The 16,938-nt window shown below is 36.3% G+C and overlaps 1 protein-coding gene and 1 non-coding gene across 2 annotated transcripts in view; one reads left to right on the top strand and one right to left on the bottom strand.

Moving 5' to 3' along the window:
* Positions 1–388: 388 nt before the first annotated feature.
* On the top strand, positions 389–469 carry Trnal-uag (transfer RNA leucine (anticodon UAG)). The gene has a single exon. It is a non-coding gene; the product is annotated as a tRNA-Leu (tRNA).
* A 930-nt stretch (positions 470–1,399) lies between these two features.
* The window catches only part of LOC133190731 (uncharacterized), a 38,623-nt gene continuing 23,084 nt past the window's right edge, over positions 1,400–16,938 (bottom strand). Inside the window, exons 8-20 of the mRNA XM_061326418.1 lie at positions 16,390–16,519; positions 12,137–12,249; positions 9,407–11,671; positions 9,257–9,297; positions 8,906–8,937; positions 8,692–8,781; positions 5,088–5,215; positions 4,423–4,511; positions 4,287–4,312; positions 4,089–4,160; positions 3,455–3,993; positions 2,067–3,359; positions 1,400–1,914 (exon numbers count right to left, since the gene is read on the bottom strand). Coding sequence (XP_061182402.1) covers positions 1,745–1,914; positions 2,067–3,359; positions 3,455–3,993; positions 4,089–4,160; positions 4,287–4,312; positions 4,423–4,511; positions 5,088–5,215; positions 8,692–8,781; positions 8,906–8,937; positions 9,257–9,297; positions 9,407–11,671; positions 12,137–12,249; positions 16,390–16,519 — 4,988 coding nt within the window. The 3' untranslated portion in view covers positions 1,400–1,744. The remainder of the gene's footprint in view (positions 1,915–2,066; positions 3,360–3,454; positions 3,994–4,088; positions 4,161–4,286; positions 4,313–4,422; positions 4,512–5,087; positions 5,216–8,691; positions 8,782–8,905; positions 8,938–9,256; positions 9,298–9,406; positions 11,672–12,136; positions 12,250–16,389; positions 16,520–16,938) is intronic.

Here is a 16,938-nt window from a genome sequence, read left to right as displayed (position 1 = left end):
ATCATCTCTCTTTATCGCATGTCAATATATTTATTCATTATCTATTTCAAGCAGGACAGTATGCTTACCGTATGTATGTATGTAGGCTCTATTTATGTTCCCGTAAACACCGCATGACCTTGGTTCATTCGAAACACCTCGGTCGATTCCATAGTGTAAGGAGGTGAAATCTTTTATGTTTACAGTGTTCGAGATTTCCGAATATCGCCTCACGGAAAAGCATTAATATGATCTTGTAAATATTCCCCCAATTGATAGCAATGTTTGAGACATTCAGAAAAGTCACTACCGACACAAAATTTAAAAACAAAACCATATCTACCATATTATAAATAATTTTAATTTCTTATTTTATACTATAACACATTAATAGCCGGGTAAGAAATAAGGTAGCGTGGCCGAGTGGTCTAAGGCGCTGGTTTTAGGCACCAGTCTCAATGAGGCGTGGGTTCGAATCCCACCGCTGCCACTTATATTTTATTTTCACAAGTCTCATCATCTCTTTCCAACAGTGGGCCAACGCAATTCAACCTCTTTCTTAATTTTGAATATTATAAATAATAGCGAACAGAAGCCAAGATTACCCCCACACCAAAAATAGCCTAAGGCATGATGTTTAGAAAATTGACTGCATGAATGAATTAACTCTGAAGTGCCTAATACATTATGATTATCAAGTCTTATTTATGATGAATTTTATTTTTGCTTTTTTCATGAAGAATTGTGAAAATGACATCCACTGAAGTTCACATTAGTTAACAAATAACTGTTATTCATTACCAGGTAAACAAAAATGTAACTTCAAAACTGCTAGTGCAATTTTTAAGTACACTTCAAAGAAGTAACAGTCAAAATACTGTTGCATACAGTTGGCAGTATTCTTAAAAAACATACAAATGAACTTGTGTTAACATAATCTTCAGATACTCTTACATGAAATTGTTTCCCCTTTCTGCAACCTGAATGACAAGAATATTTTATGCAGTATCTATAATATGTACTTATCAGTCTTAAAAATGGGTGCATTTTCTTAAAATCAAAACTGAAGCAATTGGGTTTGGCACTGAAGTGAAAATGGCATCTGAAATATAATAATAACAAATCCATTAATTTATCATCTTGAAGTTCATTTTATTTTTGGAAAATCTATCCTTAACAACATTTTCCCTATGTACCAGTATTTCTACCAATATTTATTGAATATTGATTACCAGTATTAAGCACTTAATTCATATTTCATTTTTAAGTCAGAATTCATTGAGCATTGAATCAATACCGGGTATATAAGAAATAGTCAGAAAAAATGAAAACCACAGAGTGGGAAAACTGTCCAGTTATAATATTGATGGTAATAAAAGAAAAACAACATATGTATATCTGCAACAATTGAAGTATAGAAAATTTCATCATGCATTTTAAATATGATTTTAACAATAATTGTATCATTTTATACATAAAAAGTATTTTACAATTAAAATAACAATTGAACAATATTATAGAAAAATGAAGAATCTTACATCATTTCCTCCCACACCATTCATAATATTTAATCTGGAAATAAGAAATATTTCAAAAAAATACAAACCACACACACACATATACACACATGCAATTTAATTCATGATTTTTTTTTCATACAACCTTTTGTGATAATACAGGTAAATGGGTAAAACATTCAACATTTCAAAGTTACTGAATTTTTTTTCTACACCACAGACTGTATATATAAATTTTTAAATCAAAGTCAGTCAGAGTCGGAATTTGCATAATGCACTAGGTTGGAGTTCTGTCCCTTGTTCGACCTGCCAGAGTAGTCAAACGAGGCCACACCTTGTCCCCATTTAGCTGTCTGTTGTGGAGTTGTGTGAAAATCCATGTCTTCCTCTGCCCAAATTTTACTTGCGGTACTGGGAACTAAAATCAAAAGTTTCAAGTGAAAACCAAAAAAAGTTAACTTCTTACATTTCAAATCAACATGTATTCAATAGATATTTCATAGTAACAAACTTTTACACCCCCTCTCTTGCAAAATCTAATTAAAAAAACTTCAATAAAAGACTGCATACCTCCCTTCAGAATTCCTTTTGGCGCCATCTGCCTTTTTAACTTGTCTTGCATTTGTAGCTGTTTGGATTGTCGGAACCAGTCAAGCGAACTAGTTTGCTGTTGTGATGATGGTTGCTGATTTCCCTGCTGTAGGCGCTGGTCATAGGCAGACATTGTTGGTCCAGATATTTGATCCTCCAAGTATGACTGTCTCAACTGTCGCTGCAAGTTCTCCCAAGACTGCAGTTCATTGGCTGACATTAGTTCTGTTATGGATTCAGCATCACTCTTTTTCTGAACGTTTGACTGTGACATACTCGTGTACCCTTGGTTTTGTGTTTTCATTTGACCAGGTCTATTTTGTGTATTTTGTCCAAGTCTATTCTGTGTACTTTGTCCTGGTCTATTTTGCCCTGGCCTATTTACTGTATTATCACCTGGTCTATTTTGTCCAGTTTGTCCTTGGCTGAGTCTATTTTGCATGTTCTGGCCTGGTCTATTTTGCATGTTCTGACCTGGTCTATTTTGCATGTTCTGCCCTGGTCTGTTCTGCATTGAGGAATGTTGTCTTTGCCCTGGTCGATTATTCATGGATGTATTTGAATGACCTGGTCCAAATGATGATCTGTTTGAATGTGGTTGTCCTGTTCTAAAAGATGAAGAGGATGATGGTCCTCTGGGAAGAGATGATCCCCTTCCAGTCCCTTGTAGAGGCTGGGTATTATTTCCTCCACCCTGCTGCCCACCAAGAGAGCCCCTGTTTTCTGATGAAGTTTTATCCATTCTTTTCCTCCTGTCTTCCTCCTCTCTTTGTTTCTGTCTTTCATACCTGGATTCCACCATTCCTAGAAAGGTATCCACAGGTGGGGACTCGGGCTTCTGCACATTCTGCTCTGATGACATATTTTTCTGCAGGTTGTTGTTTCCTTGCTGTTCTAAATTTTGATTTCTCTGATTATTTATATTTCTTCCTTGAGAACCATGAAATTGCACTCTGGTTCCAGTTGGACCACTCGATGACTGACCAGACACATTCTTGTCCATGGAGTTTTTATTTCCTTGGGAAGAATTGTCACTAACACTTGGTGGAAAGTTCTTCAAAAACTCACCAACACTATTTCTCTTCAAGTTTTCTTGATTAGCTTTCTTTTGTTGCTCCGACATTTCCTTCTGTTTTTCAGTATTATCTTTCATTTTCGCTTGAGAAGCTTGCAGGTTCTTTGCTACCTTAAGAATTTCACTGATGCTCTCTATTGTTAAACTGTGAATGTCTGTCTGTGGATTGGCTTGCGAAGAAGTTGCTGTAGCATTACCTGGAGAATATTTTGTTGTGAATTGAAAAATATTTTGTCCTCATAGAAACAAATATAAATAATTTAATTAAATTCAATATTTCCTAAACATTTACCTTTTTGGAGCTCAGGTTTGCTACTTGCAGATTCAGCTTTTGACTTGTGTCCATAATCAAACACTTCCTGTACTTTTTGGACAGGTTGCGATACTGTCTGTCCATGAATGGCAGACGACACCTCACCACTCAAATCGCTTCCAAAACTACTCCAGCTAGCTGGCTGTGCTCCTTTGCTACCATGGCCATATTCAAATGTATTAGATGGTAAATTAGAGGCATTACTGGACATAGGTACATAAGGAGAGATAGAAGCTGATCTTGCTTGATGTGGCTGCATCTGTGAAGCCCAGCTGGTTCCCGGTACCCCTGAACTAGTTCCCATGCTGGTTACAGTTGTGATCTGCATGAAAGGTTTGTGTGGAATGTTGTGTGGGGTAGTAGTGGACTGTGAGCTGGGTGGAGCAGACATTGAGGAACTGCTGGTGCCATCTTTGGGAGCCTGAATGTGTGACTGAACTCGTGACATTAGATCCTGCAGGAATGGATTTTGTGAAGCCTGCTCCTGCTGAGACTGGGACTTTTGGTTCCTCATTTCACTGTTATAAATATTCAACATGAATTTTTCTGTTTTCCTCTGTGACTTTGATAGATAAAGCAGAATTTTGACAAAATTTTTATTTAGATCACCTACCTAAGATGCTCTTGCACAGCTTGCAGTGAAGATTTCAACATTTCTGTAAGTTCATCTCGAGATTCTTTCTCACTGTATTAAAAGATCAAAATCATTAATAATTGCAAAAAGCCATAAAAGAATGAAACCAAATAAAGGAAATTAAAAAAAAAAAATTAAAAATATCAAGACTTCATCAGATAACATTTTCCTTCTTACCTTGACGACTTTTTCTGTTTATCACTCTGTAATTAAAAATACATGAGAACAATCATTATTCATTATACAGGGATCATATTTCATATGAAGCTGATGCCATAATGCTGTATCACCTATAAGTAATGTGATTAATTACCTCTAATTTTTCCCTGTATTCCACTTCGGCTTTTTTCTGCTCCATCCTGACAGCCCTTCTCTGTTTTCTGGTCATTCTCTGTGGTTTATCTACAAATGACCCAAACCTCTGATAAATAAACCAGACCACCATCGATAAAAAGCTCCCAACTACTGAAGTAATAAATTCTCTGTCTAACTTTCCATATGTGGTGTTGATTCAAATAGCTAAATGAAGTCTCATAGTTTCATGTTAATTCTCTCACATTGAACGGTCAAGGTAAAAAAGAAAACTGACACAGTTGAGTAGTTCTCAACAGTTTGTATCAGTGTATGACTTTTGATAAAAATATCTTGAATAAATTCTTTGAAACAGAGCTCAAGGCCAAACTAGGAATTGGAGGTCAAGGTCATAGGAAAGGTCAACGTAAGAAAATTATGATAAAGTTGAATAGCTCCACAAATATGCAACTGGTATGAATTTTGATAAAAAATTTTGGAACAGTTCCTTTGAAACTAAACTAAATGCAAAGTGTTTTGGATGAATACAAACAGAACAAAAATTGTATGCCCTGGCCATTTTCATGGTGGGGTATAAAAAATCACCTTGTTGCAAGTGTAAATTCATTATAATCATGTTCACTGTAACTGTTTTTGATAGATTTACAACATGTTGAAACTGGTTACCTTTCTGTCCTGATAGTGACTTGTGACCATAATCTATGATGAATTCTCCTCCCGTGGTAGAATCCTCATCATCCTCAGACACAGACATGTCCTCCTCCTCATGGTCAGTGGCTGGTGAGGGGGAGCGCCTAAAAGGACATTTAACAAGATTTAGAAACATATATGCCCCCAGTGTGGCAATAATAACTAGAATGTCCAAAAGGGACAAATACCCCCCACTGGTTTTTTCAGAGAAAGTACCAAATCACTAATGTTTTCTAGATGTGAGAGGTGTTCACAATTTCCTTAAACATTTACAGTGAAAATTTAATTACTCATTATATATTTTTAAACGTCCCGTCTTACGACGGGACATATTATGTTATAGCGTTCATGTTCGTCCGTCCGTTAGCTTTTTCATGTCCGGCTCATAACTTTAATACTATTAGGCCTAGAATTATCAAACTTTGTCAGCTGATACATCTAAGGTAGAAGGTGTGTCGCACATTAAAACCAGGTCGCTCTGACCTTTAATAAAGACGCTATGGCCAAATATGGAAAAATCATAACTAGAAAACCATTAGACTTAGAATCAAAAAAATATGTCTTTTAACTTTTAAATTACACAATCCCAAAAGATGTCAGAGTATTGCAGTATCTTTATTAAAAAAATTTAAATCAAGAAAATACTAGTCTTATTTTTTTCATTATGTTCTTTACAGCAATCTGTAACAACAAAAATTCCACCTCTCCCATGGGTGTAATGATCAGGCACTGGTCAAGGAAAATTTTGATAGCAGAAAATTGCATGTCAAATTAGAGAGAAATTAATGAGTTTAGTGTGAGGAGATAACTGGTAGAGCATCTCTGATCAAGCAGGTGTTATCTACATCTCTTGGGAATTGGGCAAAAGGAATCAGTCTCTTAATTAATTGCTTGTGTTGTATTGAATTGTTCTTGTTGCCTAGTCTTACTTTCAAGATAAATTTGATGTAATTAAAACTAATTTGATATTGTATATAATAACTAAAACTTATATGATATTGTATAATATAATTTAAACTAATTATTTATTGTACATTTTTAATTAGAATTTTTATATCTTTACAACAAATTGCAGACTGCCTTGTCTCGCTAAGATGTCATTGGAACAATTGAATCTAAACTGTTTATGATAATTTAACAATATTTGATGGATGTATCATGCTGTGGTGGGGCACTTTGTTTAATGAATGAAACTAAGGTGCACCTAATAAAACATCAATACTAATAATTACAGTGTTTTTTATTACATTGAAAAAATAGTTTGCAACTATCTGCCATCTTTGTGAGACATGACACTCTGCAAATTGATTGTTGAAAAAAAAAATATCATAATTAATTATAGAAAATCAAATTGATTTTAATACCTTTATATCAAACTCATTTTAAAAATAAAAGGCTGGTTTTAGTAACTATGTATTTTGACAGACATAAATTACAATTAAGAGACTTAGACAACAGAGATCTTTATTTCTTTCTGCCCAATTCCCCTGAGAAATAGATAAGAACTGCTTGATCAGAGATGCCCTAACAGCTTCCCACACTGAACTCATTAATTAATCTTTAACTGGATGCATGTCCACTCATTACTCCCAAGGGACAAATGGATTTACACTATCTGCTGTGTAATGTAAAAACTGTTTTTAATACTTTGTGTTTTTTTTTTAGTTCTAATGAGTAGTTTTAAGTTGTAGTTCACATTTTTGTACAGATGCTCTAGATTCTATGTCTCAAACCTTAGACATGAACCCGAAATGACTAAGTCAATAAATTAAATTTAAAAAAAACACCTGTAAAATGCAGAAAAATTATCAAATAATGTTGAAAATACCAGGTGCACATCTTCATATGGTAAATAATAAGTGTACAAATTTTCATACAAATCTATGCAATAGTCTCTGGGAACAGATCCAGACAAAACCACATAATAAAAATGAAAAAAACACCTGTAAAATGCAAAATAATTATCCAATCATAATGAAAATACCAGGTGCACACCTTCATATGGTGAATAATAAGTGTACAAATTTTCAGACAAATCCTTCCAACAGTTTCCAAGAAATGGTCCGCACAAAATCTCATCTACAGACAGACGGACAGACAGACGGACATGCTGATTCCAATATACCCCCCCTAAACTTCCTTTGCGGGGGGTATAAAAAGGATTTTAATTTCAGAATGTCTGTAAGGATACTGAAAAAATGGGTCATCTACTTGTCAGAAGATCTCTATCAGACCTTGATATCATAAGGGGTAATTTACTTCTATTAGAAAAACCAGTGTACCAAGTCTGATGTCTGTCAAGAAAGCAACCTGTTATGCAGAACCTGTTATGCAGATACTGAGCATATGTCAAGTTTGACCCTTGAACTTTGACCTTGTGACCTCAAAATCATCAGAGGATATCTCTTTTTTAGAAGACGTTTGAGTCTGCCAAGCAAATGATTCTTTGGATATTGAGTGCTCAATACCTTCTTATGTTCAGTTTGACCCTTGACCTTGTAACTTTAAAATAAATAGGGGTCACAGGGCTCGACATTAACGCTTGTCCGCTTGTCCGGTACCAGTGAAAAAAAATTACGGACAAGTGAATATTCCTAGGCACTTGTCCGATTGGACAAGTGCATTTTAATATAAAGGAGTCTCTAAATAATTTAAAAAAACGACTGTTGAAAGTTAATCGGTAGTTTCAAGACGGAAGGTGTACATAAAAACCGGACTTCGATCCCGATAGCGATCGCTATTAATTGAGTTCACATTCGATCGGGATCGAAGTTCACTAATTGCATACTACTGAAAAGGCATCGAACTTACGAACTTAACGAAGTTTGGTTCACTTGTGGACATTTATGTTGTTGTCAGACCAGAAAGACTACCCCAGTAGATAAAATTTCGTTTTATGTGTTTGTTGTATTTATCAATAACATCACGAATCAATCAAGCACATGTCATGTGTAATGGACTTTATTTTAGTTTTCCAGTTCACAGTATTAGATATTTTGGACAAGTGAAGATGAAGTTCGGACAAGTAAATGTCTTGGTCACTTGTCCGAATGGACAAGTAGGAAAAAAAGTTATGATGTCGAGCCCTGGGTCATGTACTCCATATGGGGACCAATTCATCTCTGTCAAACAAAGGGTTCTGAAGATATTGAGCAGACAACATCTTCCCATGTCTTGAGTAGTTAGACCCTTTTACCTTTATCCTTGTGTCCTCAAAACAATAGGGGTCATCTACTCCTTTTGGGGGACCAGTGTACCTAGTTTGATGTCTATCAAGCAAAGGGTTTTCAAAATATTGAGCATTCAGTATCTTGATATGTCCCATTTGACCTTGACCTTTGATAATGTAACCTTCCTCCAAATATACTCCTCAAGACCGACCTACTGAATGACATATGGACTGAATATGCTCCAATATGCTCCCCCCTCCCTTCAAGGACTACTGTATAAGCTCAGACAGCATACTTGTTCAAAACAACAAAACTAAATTTTCAAATAAATCATTTAAGAATTAATATTCAAGTTCAAATATTATACTGAGACTGCTAAATTGAAAGTAATAGAATGTCTATGCACTTACTTCATGTTTGCTTTTTGCTGAGCTGCTTCAAGAGCAGATTGTAGGAGTTTTATCAAAGGGTCATTTTCATGGACTTTCTTCTTCTCTTGTCTAAATAAACAAAGACAAATGGAAGTTGACACATATTGGTACTTATCCTTGTTTACGATGCCAATAACAACATAGAATTGTAAAGTCTTGTCATTTGGTTCTTATCTCAGAGATTGGTTCTTACCTCTTCTTCTCATTTTCTTCATACTCCTGCATCTGTCCAATGAAATGCGAGAATACAATGAAAAGAAGAAAGTGCATGTGATGCTGTATACAGAGAAATTTTCGCCCCCGTTTTATTTTCATCCCTTTCGCCCTAGTTACAGGTGGGCAAATTTAAAATGGGGCAAATTCAAAGAACACAACAAAACTAAGAGAATTTAAAATGGGGCAAATTTGTTTGCAAGTGCGAATGGGCAAAAATAAGATGGGGCGAAAATAACCCTGTATACAGTATTATAAATACATGGTTTTATATTTCTCCACCAATGCTACTAAATCAGGTTGAAAGGTCAAACAATAAAATAGTACATACAAGAATGGGTGCTTTTTCCATCATTTTCTTAAGTTTAGCCTCTGGAAAAAAAATCCATAACTATTTAAAATATAGAAGATATGTAAAACAGACCATTTCAAGTACACTTGACACAGCCACCTCAAGTAAACTGACAAGACATTACCGTACCTTTCCTAGCTAGTTTTTCTTTCTCTCTCTGAATCTTCTGCTTCTCTGCCAGGTAGTCCCACTTCCTCAGTGTTTCCTGGATCCCACTGCTGTTAGACTTAGCTCCTGACACATCCACATCCATCAATGACATTAGCCCCTCAGGTCCCTTCAGCCTCTGTATGAAATCGGACGACTCATCCTCAGATTCACTTGAGGAAAATGAGGTCCTCTGCTGTCTCACTTGATGAGTCTTTAAGTAAGAGAGGGTTTGAGGGGAAACATTCCCCTCAGAAAGATCCTCTTGCGGAGGTTCTGCTGATTTCTGAGGTGCAGGTGCTGGGAGTTTTTGAGCTATCCTATTTTGTAGCACCTGGATTTTGGTGCCAATCTCCTGCTGTCCAGTAGATTTTTCTTGTGTCTTCTGCTGCACATTCCCTTTCTGGATTGGAACACTGATGAGATTTCCCTGCCTCTTATACTGTGAGTCTGCAGGAGTGCTCTTTGGATTTTTGTCTGCAGATTCAAACATGTCAATCTTGCCCTTGGGCTCTGCTTTTTTCAAAATTGATTTTGGACCCTCTTCCTCTGTTCTAGACTTTTTAGCTGGCACTCCATCATCCATTGGTACACCATCTATGTCTTCATTCTTTCGCTTATTTAGTACCTCCATTGACTTCTTGGAGAACTGACTCCCAACATTAATCTTAATAGAAGGTGCATTGTCCCTCCCTTTAGACTTGGACTGTGCATCTGATCTTTTATCATCATTCGTTGGCTTTCCATGCTGCATACTATTTTGATTCAGTGTGTTATCATCTGGCTTCTTCCTCATATTACTAGAATCATTGGCAGGAGTTTCAGAAGTTGGTGGTTTGTATATAATTGGTTGAGATTGTATGACTGCAGGAGTTGTAGGAGCTACAACTGGGACAGGTACCCTTGGAACTGGTGCTCTAGGAACTGTTCCAGGAGGTTTACTAAGTGGAATATGTCCAGGGGGAGCACCATGAGAATAAGGAACAGGTGGTACTGAACCACGTGGAATTGAACCAGGGTATCCGATAAGTCCTGGTTTTGTCTGAACCATTGGAACTCCTGGTGCAGTAATAGACACTGGAATTCCTGTTGGTGGTCTTTGCAATTGGCCTTGTGGTTGCAAAGCAACTCTTGCAGGAACAGAACCTGGTACTGTTGGACACACACGTAAGGCTCCTGGCAGAATTGGAACCTGTTGTGTAACTGTTGATGACACAGGCATTGCTATATTTGACTGAAGATAACCACTAACTGGTATAATAGGCATCTGACTTTGTAAGTTCTGAACCCCAGCTTGTGGTGCCTGTGAAAGTGGATTCAGTTGCTGTACAGATGTCATAGTTGGACCACCAGGAATATTACTGATAGGCATCTGGCTGGAGATCACAGGTATCCCAGGAGCCATTGGTCTAGGCATCATCTGAACTGGGGCAGGTCCACTTTGATTAGTAACTGGCATCAGTTGTGTTGGGCCTGGCATTCTATGCATTGGGAGAGAACCTTCTGGTACTGGTATCATTATCTTAATACTTTCTGGTAACCTAGAATCTGGTGGTGGAACCCCTTGTACTGGGACTCTGTTTTTTCTGAAGTCCTCTTTAAATTGATTCATAGTATACTCTCCACCTGGAACTCCATGCTGCGATGTCTGTGTTTGTGACATAGCCACTCCACTTCCCCACATCCTTGGCCTTGCTTCTGCAGCTCGCTTGGAGTCAATTCTCCTGTTTATAGTATTTTCCAAGTGTTTCTGATCCCTGAATTTACCATTGCTAATATCCTCCTTCAATTCCTCAAGGACCTCTCTCCTCAGTCTGTTGTACTCTGCATCTCTTACATTGCCCTCAATTGGAACAACTCTAGTAGGAATGGCTGTTAATCTCTGCTCTGAATTCTTCAGAGGGCTCCTCAACTTTTCATGTTCCTCCATTGATCTGCCTTTGCCCTGGTTCTCTGCAAATACTGTGACGTCTCCAAAATTTTGGTCTATATTTTCCTCCTCCATGATTTTCTTTGCCCTCTCCATTAGTTTTCTTAGTTCCATCTCTTTCTGTTTCTCTCTCTGCCTCTGTAGCTTTTTATTTTTGGTTTTCTTGATTTTCTCTTTGTTCTTCTTCATGATCTGTTCCTGCAACTCCATCAGCTTCTTTCTGGCATTTGCCTGGCGTTTATGCAGCTGTAACTGAGTATCCCCATCCAATAGAGCCTCCTTTGCCTCGGGGTGTTGTTGAAGTAGCTTCGACAATCCTGTAACAAAGGAAATTAAAGATAAAATTTTGATTTTTAAAAAATAATGATGACTTTCTTTATTTTCAAAGTCTACGGCAGGAAAATTACATAAAAAACCAGGACAAAAGCTACAGCAGCATTAACAATGAAATCAATTGCATAAAATATGGGGTCAAAGGACAACAGAGTTTGTCAGATGAAGTTTACTAGCAACAAGCACAAGAGCTACCATTCAAATAAAACCATCAAACCCAATGACATTTAATATGAGACTGGTTGATAATACTAGAATTCTGTGTACAATACTGACCTAGTCCCAGAATGAATCTATGAGGCTGAATTTTTTGACATAATATTCTCTAGAAAAGCCATCTTTCCAATAATGAAAGCCATGCCATTAAACATCATTTTGATTTTCACGAACTTATAATTTTTTACTACAGATTTCAGAATATCTCATTCATTTGCTCTTCTGAGCCTTACCTTTTTGCTTTTTAATCATTTCCTGGTAGCTGATGCAAGTTTTATCAAAGATCTTCAGTGTGGCCAAGAACTTCTTCACTTCTTCTGTTGTTTCATAGATCACCATGGCAAACCTACAACAGAGGTTACTTTGTATACCTTGGATGACAATGCATTTGTGTGTAAAGCTATATCAGATTCTTAAATTTATAATTGATGACTTTATATGAATTTAATCTGAACAGAAGATACTGTATGTGTACTTAAAAAAGTGGGCTTCATATTTTAGTGGCTTTTGCGCAGACAACGATGCGCTAATTTATGAATACCACTAATAAATCTCATATATAAACAATACACAGCATGGACATGTGTAGCGCTAATTCATGATTATGCCAACAACTCCATATCCAGTGACTGCGCTAAATTTTGAATACGCCAATTTATGTACACATACAGTATTACAGGTTAAGTTAAAACTTATTCAATTCTCATGGAACAGGTTAACCATAAATAATACTCATTTTTCAAAGTCCCCACTCCCCTCTAAATAAAAAGTAAGAGACAAAAACATAAAAATATGATATTAATGAATTATGAGACACAAACAATTTGATCAATGCAGTACAATTGTAGGTGTACCCCTCATAGTTTTGAACATTGGCTCTTATTAACTGTACCTGTTTTGTAAATTTTATCATGCTTTCAAGATTTTGCTTTGCAGCGATACAATTCGCTAACTTCATTACCTCCAACATGGTGAGACAAACTTTGAGGTATGAAAGTGCTTGAAATATTAAAATTTAAGTAATTAGTCAGGATTGCTGAGTCATTTTGACATATCCCTAGCATACCACTCCAAAAAAGCTTACAATCATTTAATATACATGTATAACATGATGAATAATTAATATTTAACATGATGAATAAATCAACAACAAAAAGGTATAGTTTAGTAAGCTAAAATACTAACTGATGAATATGTACAGAGAAAACATCAATCAAAAGCACCTTTTTACATCAACATTGAGTCAAATGCACAAAGGGTAAATTTTAAAAGTAGCATAGCGCAATAACAATGACATGTCACTTTAGTAGCGCATATATCCCAATGTGCATTACCAGGTACAGATTCAGGTGGGGGGGGGGCTCCAGTCAGGGGCGCTCAAGGTGCATGCCTCCTCTAAAACAACCCAAAACGTATTAGATATAGTTTTCAATGTCATTCAGTGATGCAAAACAGGTAAAATTACAGTTGTTTTTGAGCCAAAAAACATGTTTCTAACCACTGATTCTCATGAGCTTACACGGGGTTCACCCACAGGCTCATATTGGACAGTTCTTAACCGCTAGCTTTAGGGACTCCATTGAACCTGAATAGTGCCCCCTCTAACACAAAATCCTGGATCTGTGCCTGATTACATCACTACATAGTGCTTTGAACATGTTCCAATGGTAGATTGAGGAATTTTATTCCACTCTTGAACAAGATCTCAAAGTACAGATAATGGTGATTTGGGGGATGATTTTGTACAGTCTTTCAGGTTCACCCCAGATATGTTCAATAGGGTGTAGATCAGGGAATTTACCAGCCTTTAGTGTTTCCTCAAAGTCTTGGAAGGAAGGAAAGAACAATGTGCTCATAACTTCATCCACACACTGTTGGGAAGTCAAATTTCTGTTTTGAAAATCACATAAAGTTGAGTTCTATTTGCAGAAATTCTGCCACACAACTTTGCATAGCCCCCTGCCACTGCAATCATGCTCTCTGACCAAAGCATCTAGAAAACCTTCTCCAGGACAGTGGTTTACATGTACTCAGTCATTTAGGTCATCATTCCACCACAAAGAAAGCATACAGGGGTCTCGTTGGCTTGGTTCCATGTCATGTTGGGCAAGAAGTTCCCTCACTGGTCGCCTAGTTAGAATGCAGATCACTAACATGCAAACATTTCCTTACTGTTTGGTCACAGACAATTAATCCTGTTCCATTTCTCATCTTACTCTGGAGCATACTGCTGAGTACTCTACATCTTAAGGGCAAAATTACAAACGAGTTTTTCTTGTCTTTTTTGGGAGTCCTGACCTGGATCTGTCATTTACTGAACTGCTGTCTGTATCTTGTCATAAGTTTAGATATTGTGCTTTGCACATGCCCATCTTTTAATGCTTGTAGCATTCCTATTGCTCACAATCTTACTGTAGGTGACATCATAGGTTGTTTACTCATGATGGTATTAACAGTGAATATTGTTACATCTATTTGATTCATGTTACTTTTTGAAGTATGGTTTTGTTTAAACTTGACTGCACATGATAGAACCCTATGTAATGTTTACAAATCATAAACAAAATCAGAAGCCTGTTTTAAAATTTGCAGTTTTTTCCAGAAAAGTTTCATCCGCCTGAACATTTTTCTTACTTTTATGACTAAACGTGAAGTTTGAAGCTTCAAAATTCATTCTTATGATATTGGTAATAAGAATGAAAGTGAACAAGTACATTGTATTCATCATTACTCTTTTTAATAAAATTCTGTTCCAAATAAGGGAATACTTTCCTAAAATAACCGGATTCTGAATTGTTTAAATGGTATACTTTATGCAACAAATGTTGGCAATGAGGAAGTTCAAATGAACGAATTTGCTAATAATAAAAGTGAATTCTACAGGAGGGTATGCGGAGTATATATGCACATTGTAAGGGTTACTAAGATGTGTTGGTACATGTAATTCATAAAAGCTATCTCCAAAACCAAATTATCGATGCTGTCTACTAAATGTAAGATGGAAGTTTTTTTTTCATACCTCAACATTCCAAAACTCACTCAATTCATGGTCCAAAAGTTCAATAACCTGTTATATTTGTAATTCCAAATGTCTGTATGATGAAGATGTGATGAGAATAATCAAATTTCCATATACGGTAACTTTTGGATTGGAATTTGGACAAATAAGGCAACAGCAATATATAACATGAATGATTTAATCTCTGGTGGTTCAGATAGATCTTTGGTCACACAGGTTCATCAGTGATGCCCATATAGCCTATCTGGTAGTATATACCTGTTTGGAGTTCACTCAGTTGAACCCTGGTCAAGTTCATAGCATTTCCAACCTTCTATTACTTTTGGATATTTTTGGTGCTGAGACAAGGACTCTGGGAATTGACAGGATGACCTTGTGTTGGTGGCTACAAAGGAGGGAGGAATGTGGTGGTGAGGCAAGTTTGTTCACTTGAGCCCACATAGCTCACTTGGTAGTGCACATCTCGAGTCCATATGGCCTGGGTTAGACTCGTCTGGATATATCTGCTTCCTGTCTTTCTGGTGGTACATTTGGTAAACATCTCAGTCAAGGTTCAAATCTCTGTACTATGTCATGTTTTGTTCAATCCAATTGAATTTGGTTAGCATGCAAGAAAAGGGAAGAGATCCAGGACATTCATTTTCACAGTGTTCATAAACATGGAGAAATGACACACTGTCAGGCAGATGCCATTTTTTTTTTATGTTCCCAAAGAACTAAATTGTTCCATTGTTTATGGGGCCTATATCTGAATTCAGTAATGGTCTGCTACATTTTGTCCTTTCCCATTTTGTCACTTAAATGGGTGCAAAGGAAACATTATAAGGTTTCATTTAAGATAAACCAATTATTATACTACAAATTTCTTGAGATGATGAACAAAATACACAGTACTCTGTTTTTTCTTTCCTGGAAATTACCGTAAATTCTACACTATTAAGTTTTTAAGTTCCAAGGATATTTTTTCAAAAAAGCCCTTCTAAATGTGATGAAATATTCAATTCATTTAAAGCTGTCGTATCAAATAAAATATAAAATACTGACAGACAGAAGGGCCAGACACAACATATACAAGTGGCTATCAATGCATGCATGCTGTGTATGAAAAAGTCATTTTGAATATTATGCAAAGAGATTCTAACAAGGTAAATTTATTCATTTTGAAGAACGGCAGGCTGGTTGACCTTCTTGCAATCTTTTTATCATAGCACTTCTGGCAGGTGAAGACCCCAGAATCCCATCAGCTCTCAAGGTCATGGTAATGGTTAAAAGGACTCTCTGTATGATGATTAAGGTATGCTCTTTTTATGGATCTCAATCATCTGCATTGGTCCACCAGAACCAGGCAGATATTCTCTTTCTGGCCAAGTAAACTCTCCAATGACCCCATTTCTTGTAGTTCCTGATTTACTTACCATTAGAAATGTCCTGAAGCCAGCAATCTTCTCCATTATCTGATAAACTTACCCTATTCGTTTATCCATGAGATTTTTAGGTATTATAGCCTCAATGGCTTTGAGAGATTTTGCTAGTTTTTCCTCGGATACATGGTTCGGAACCCCACGGATATACAGCAAACCTCTCTTAGGAATTTGATCTGAAAAATAATTGTGTTTCTATGTAATAAATTTTCACACATCTTGGTATTACAGAACATAAAAGTCATAGAAAATCATAATATGTTTTATATCTATATTGATTAGTCTAGAATCATCCTCTGGCATATAACCAAAAAAAAAAAAAAAAAAAAATCAGCACTTGTGGGTCCAAAAGTCATCCTTCCAACAGTATCCAAAATCTACCTCACTCACATGACCTTAATAAATCAAAAAACTTGAGTGCAATAATGAGCATACAATGACAGTAAATTAAAAAAAAAATATAAGCATCTTGGGAACTAATTAAGTAAAATCCTTCTCCAAGCAATAAACACATTTACATAGTGTTCAGGCACCTCTTCATAAAATCTCATTTGAAACTTCTTTAAACTGTGTCACATGATTTACTGTCAACCAT

Source organism: Saccostrea echinata, unplaced genomic scaffold (genome assembly GCF_033153115.1).
Source record: "Saccostrea echinata isolate AGI-Se365-2 ecotype Australia unplaced genomic scaffold, CSIRO_AGI_Sech_v1 ptg000022l, whole genome shotgun sequence".
Lineage (NCBI taxonomy): Eukaryota > Metazoa > Mollusca > Bivalvia > Ostreida > Ostreidae > Saccostrea > Saccostrea echinata.
Note: the sequence above shows the minus strand (reverse complement) of the source record. Positions and strands in the feature narration are given on the sequence as shown.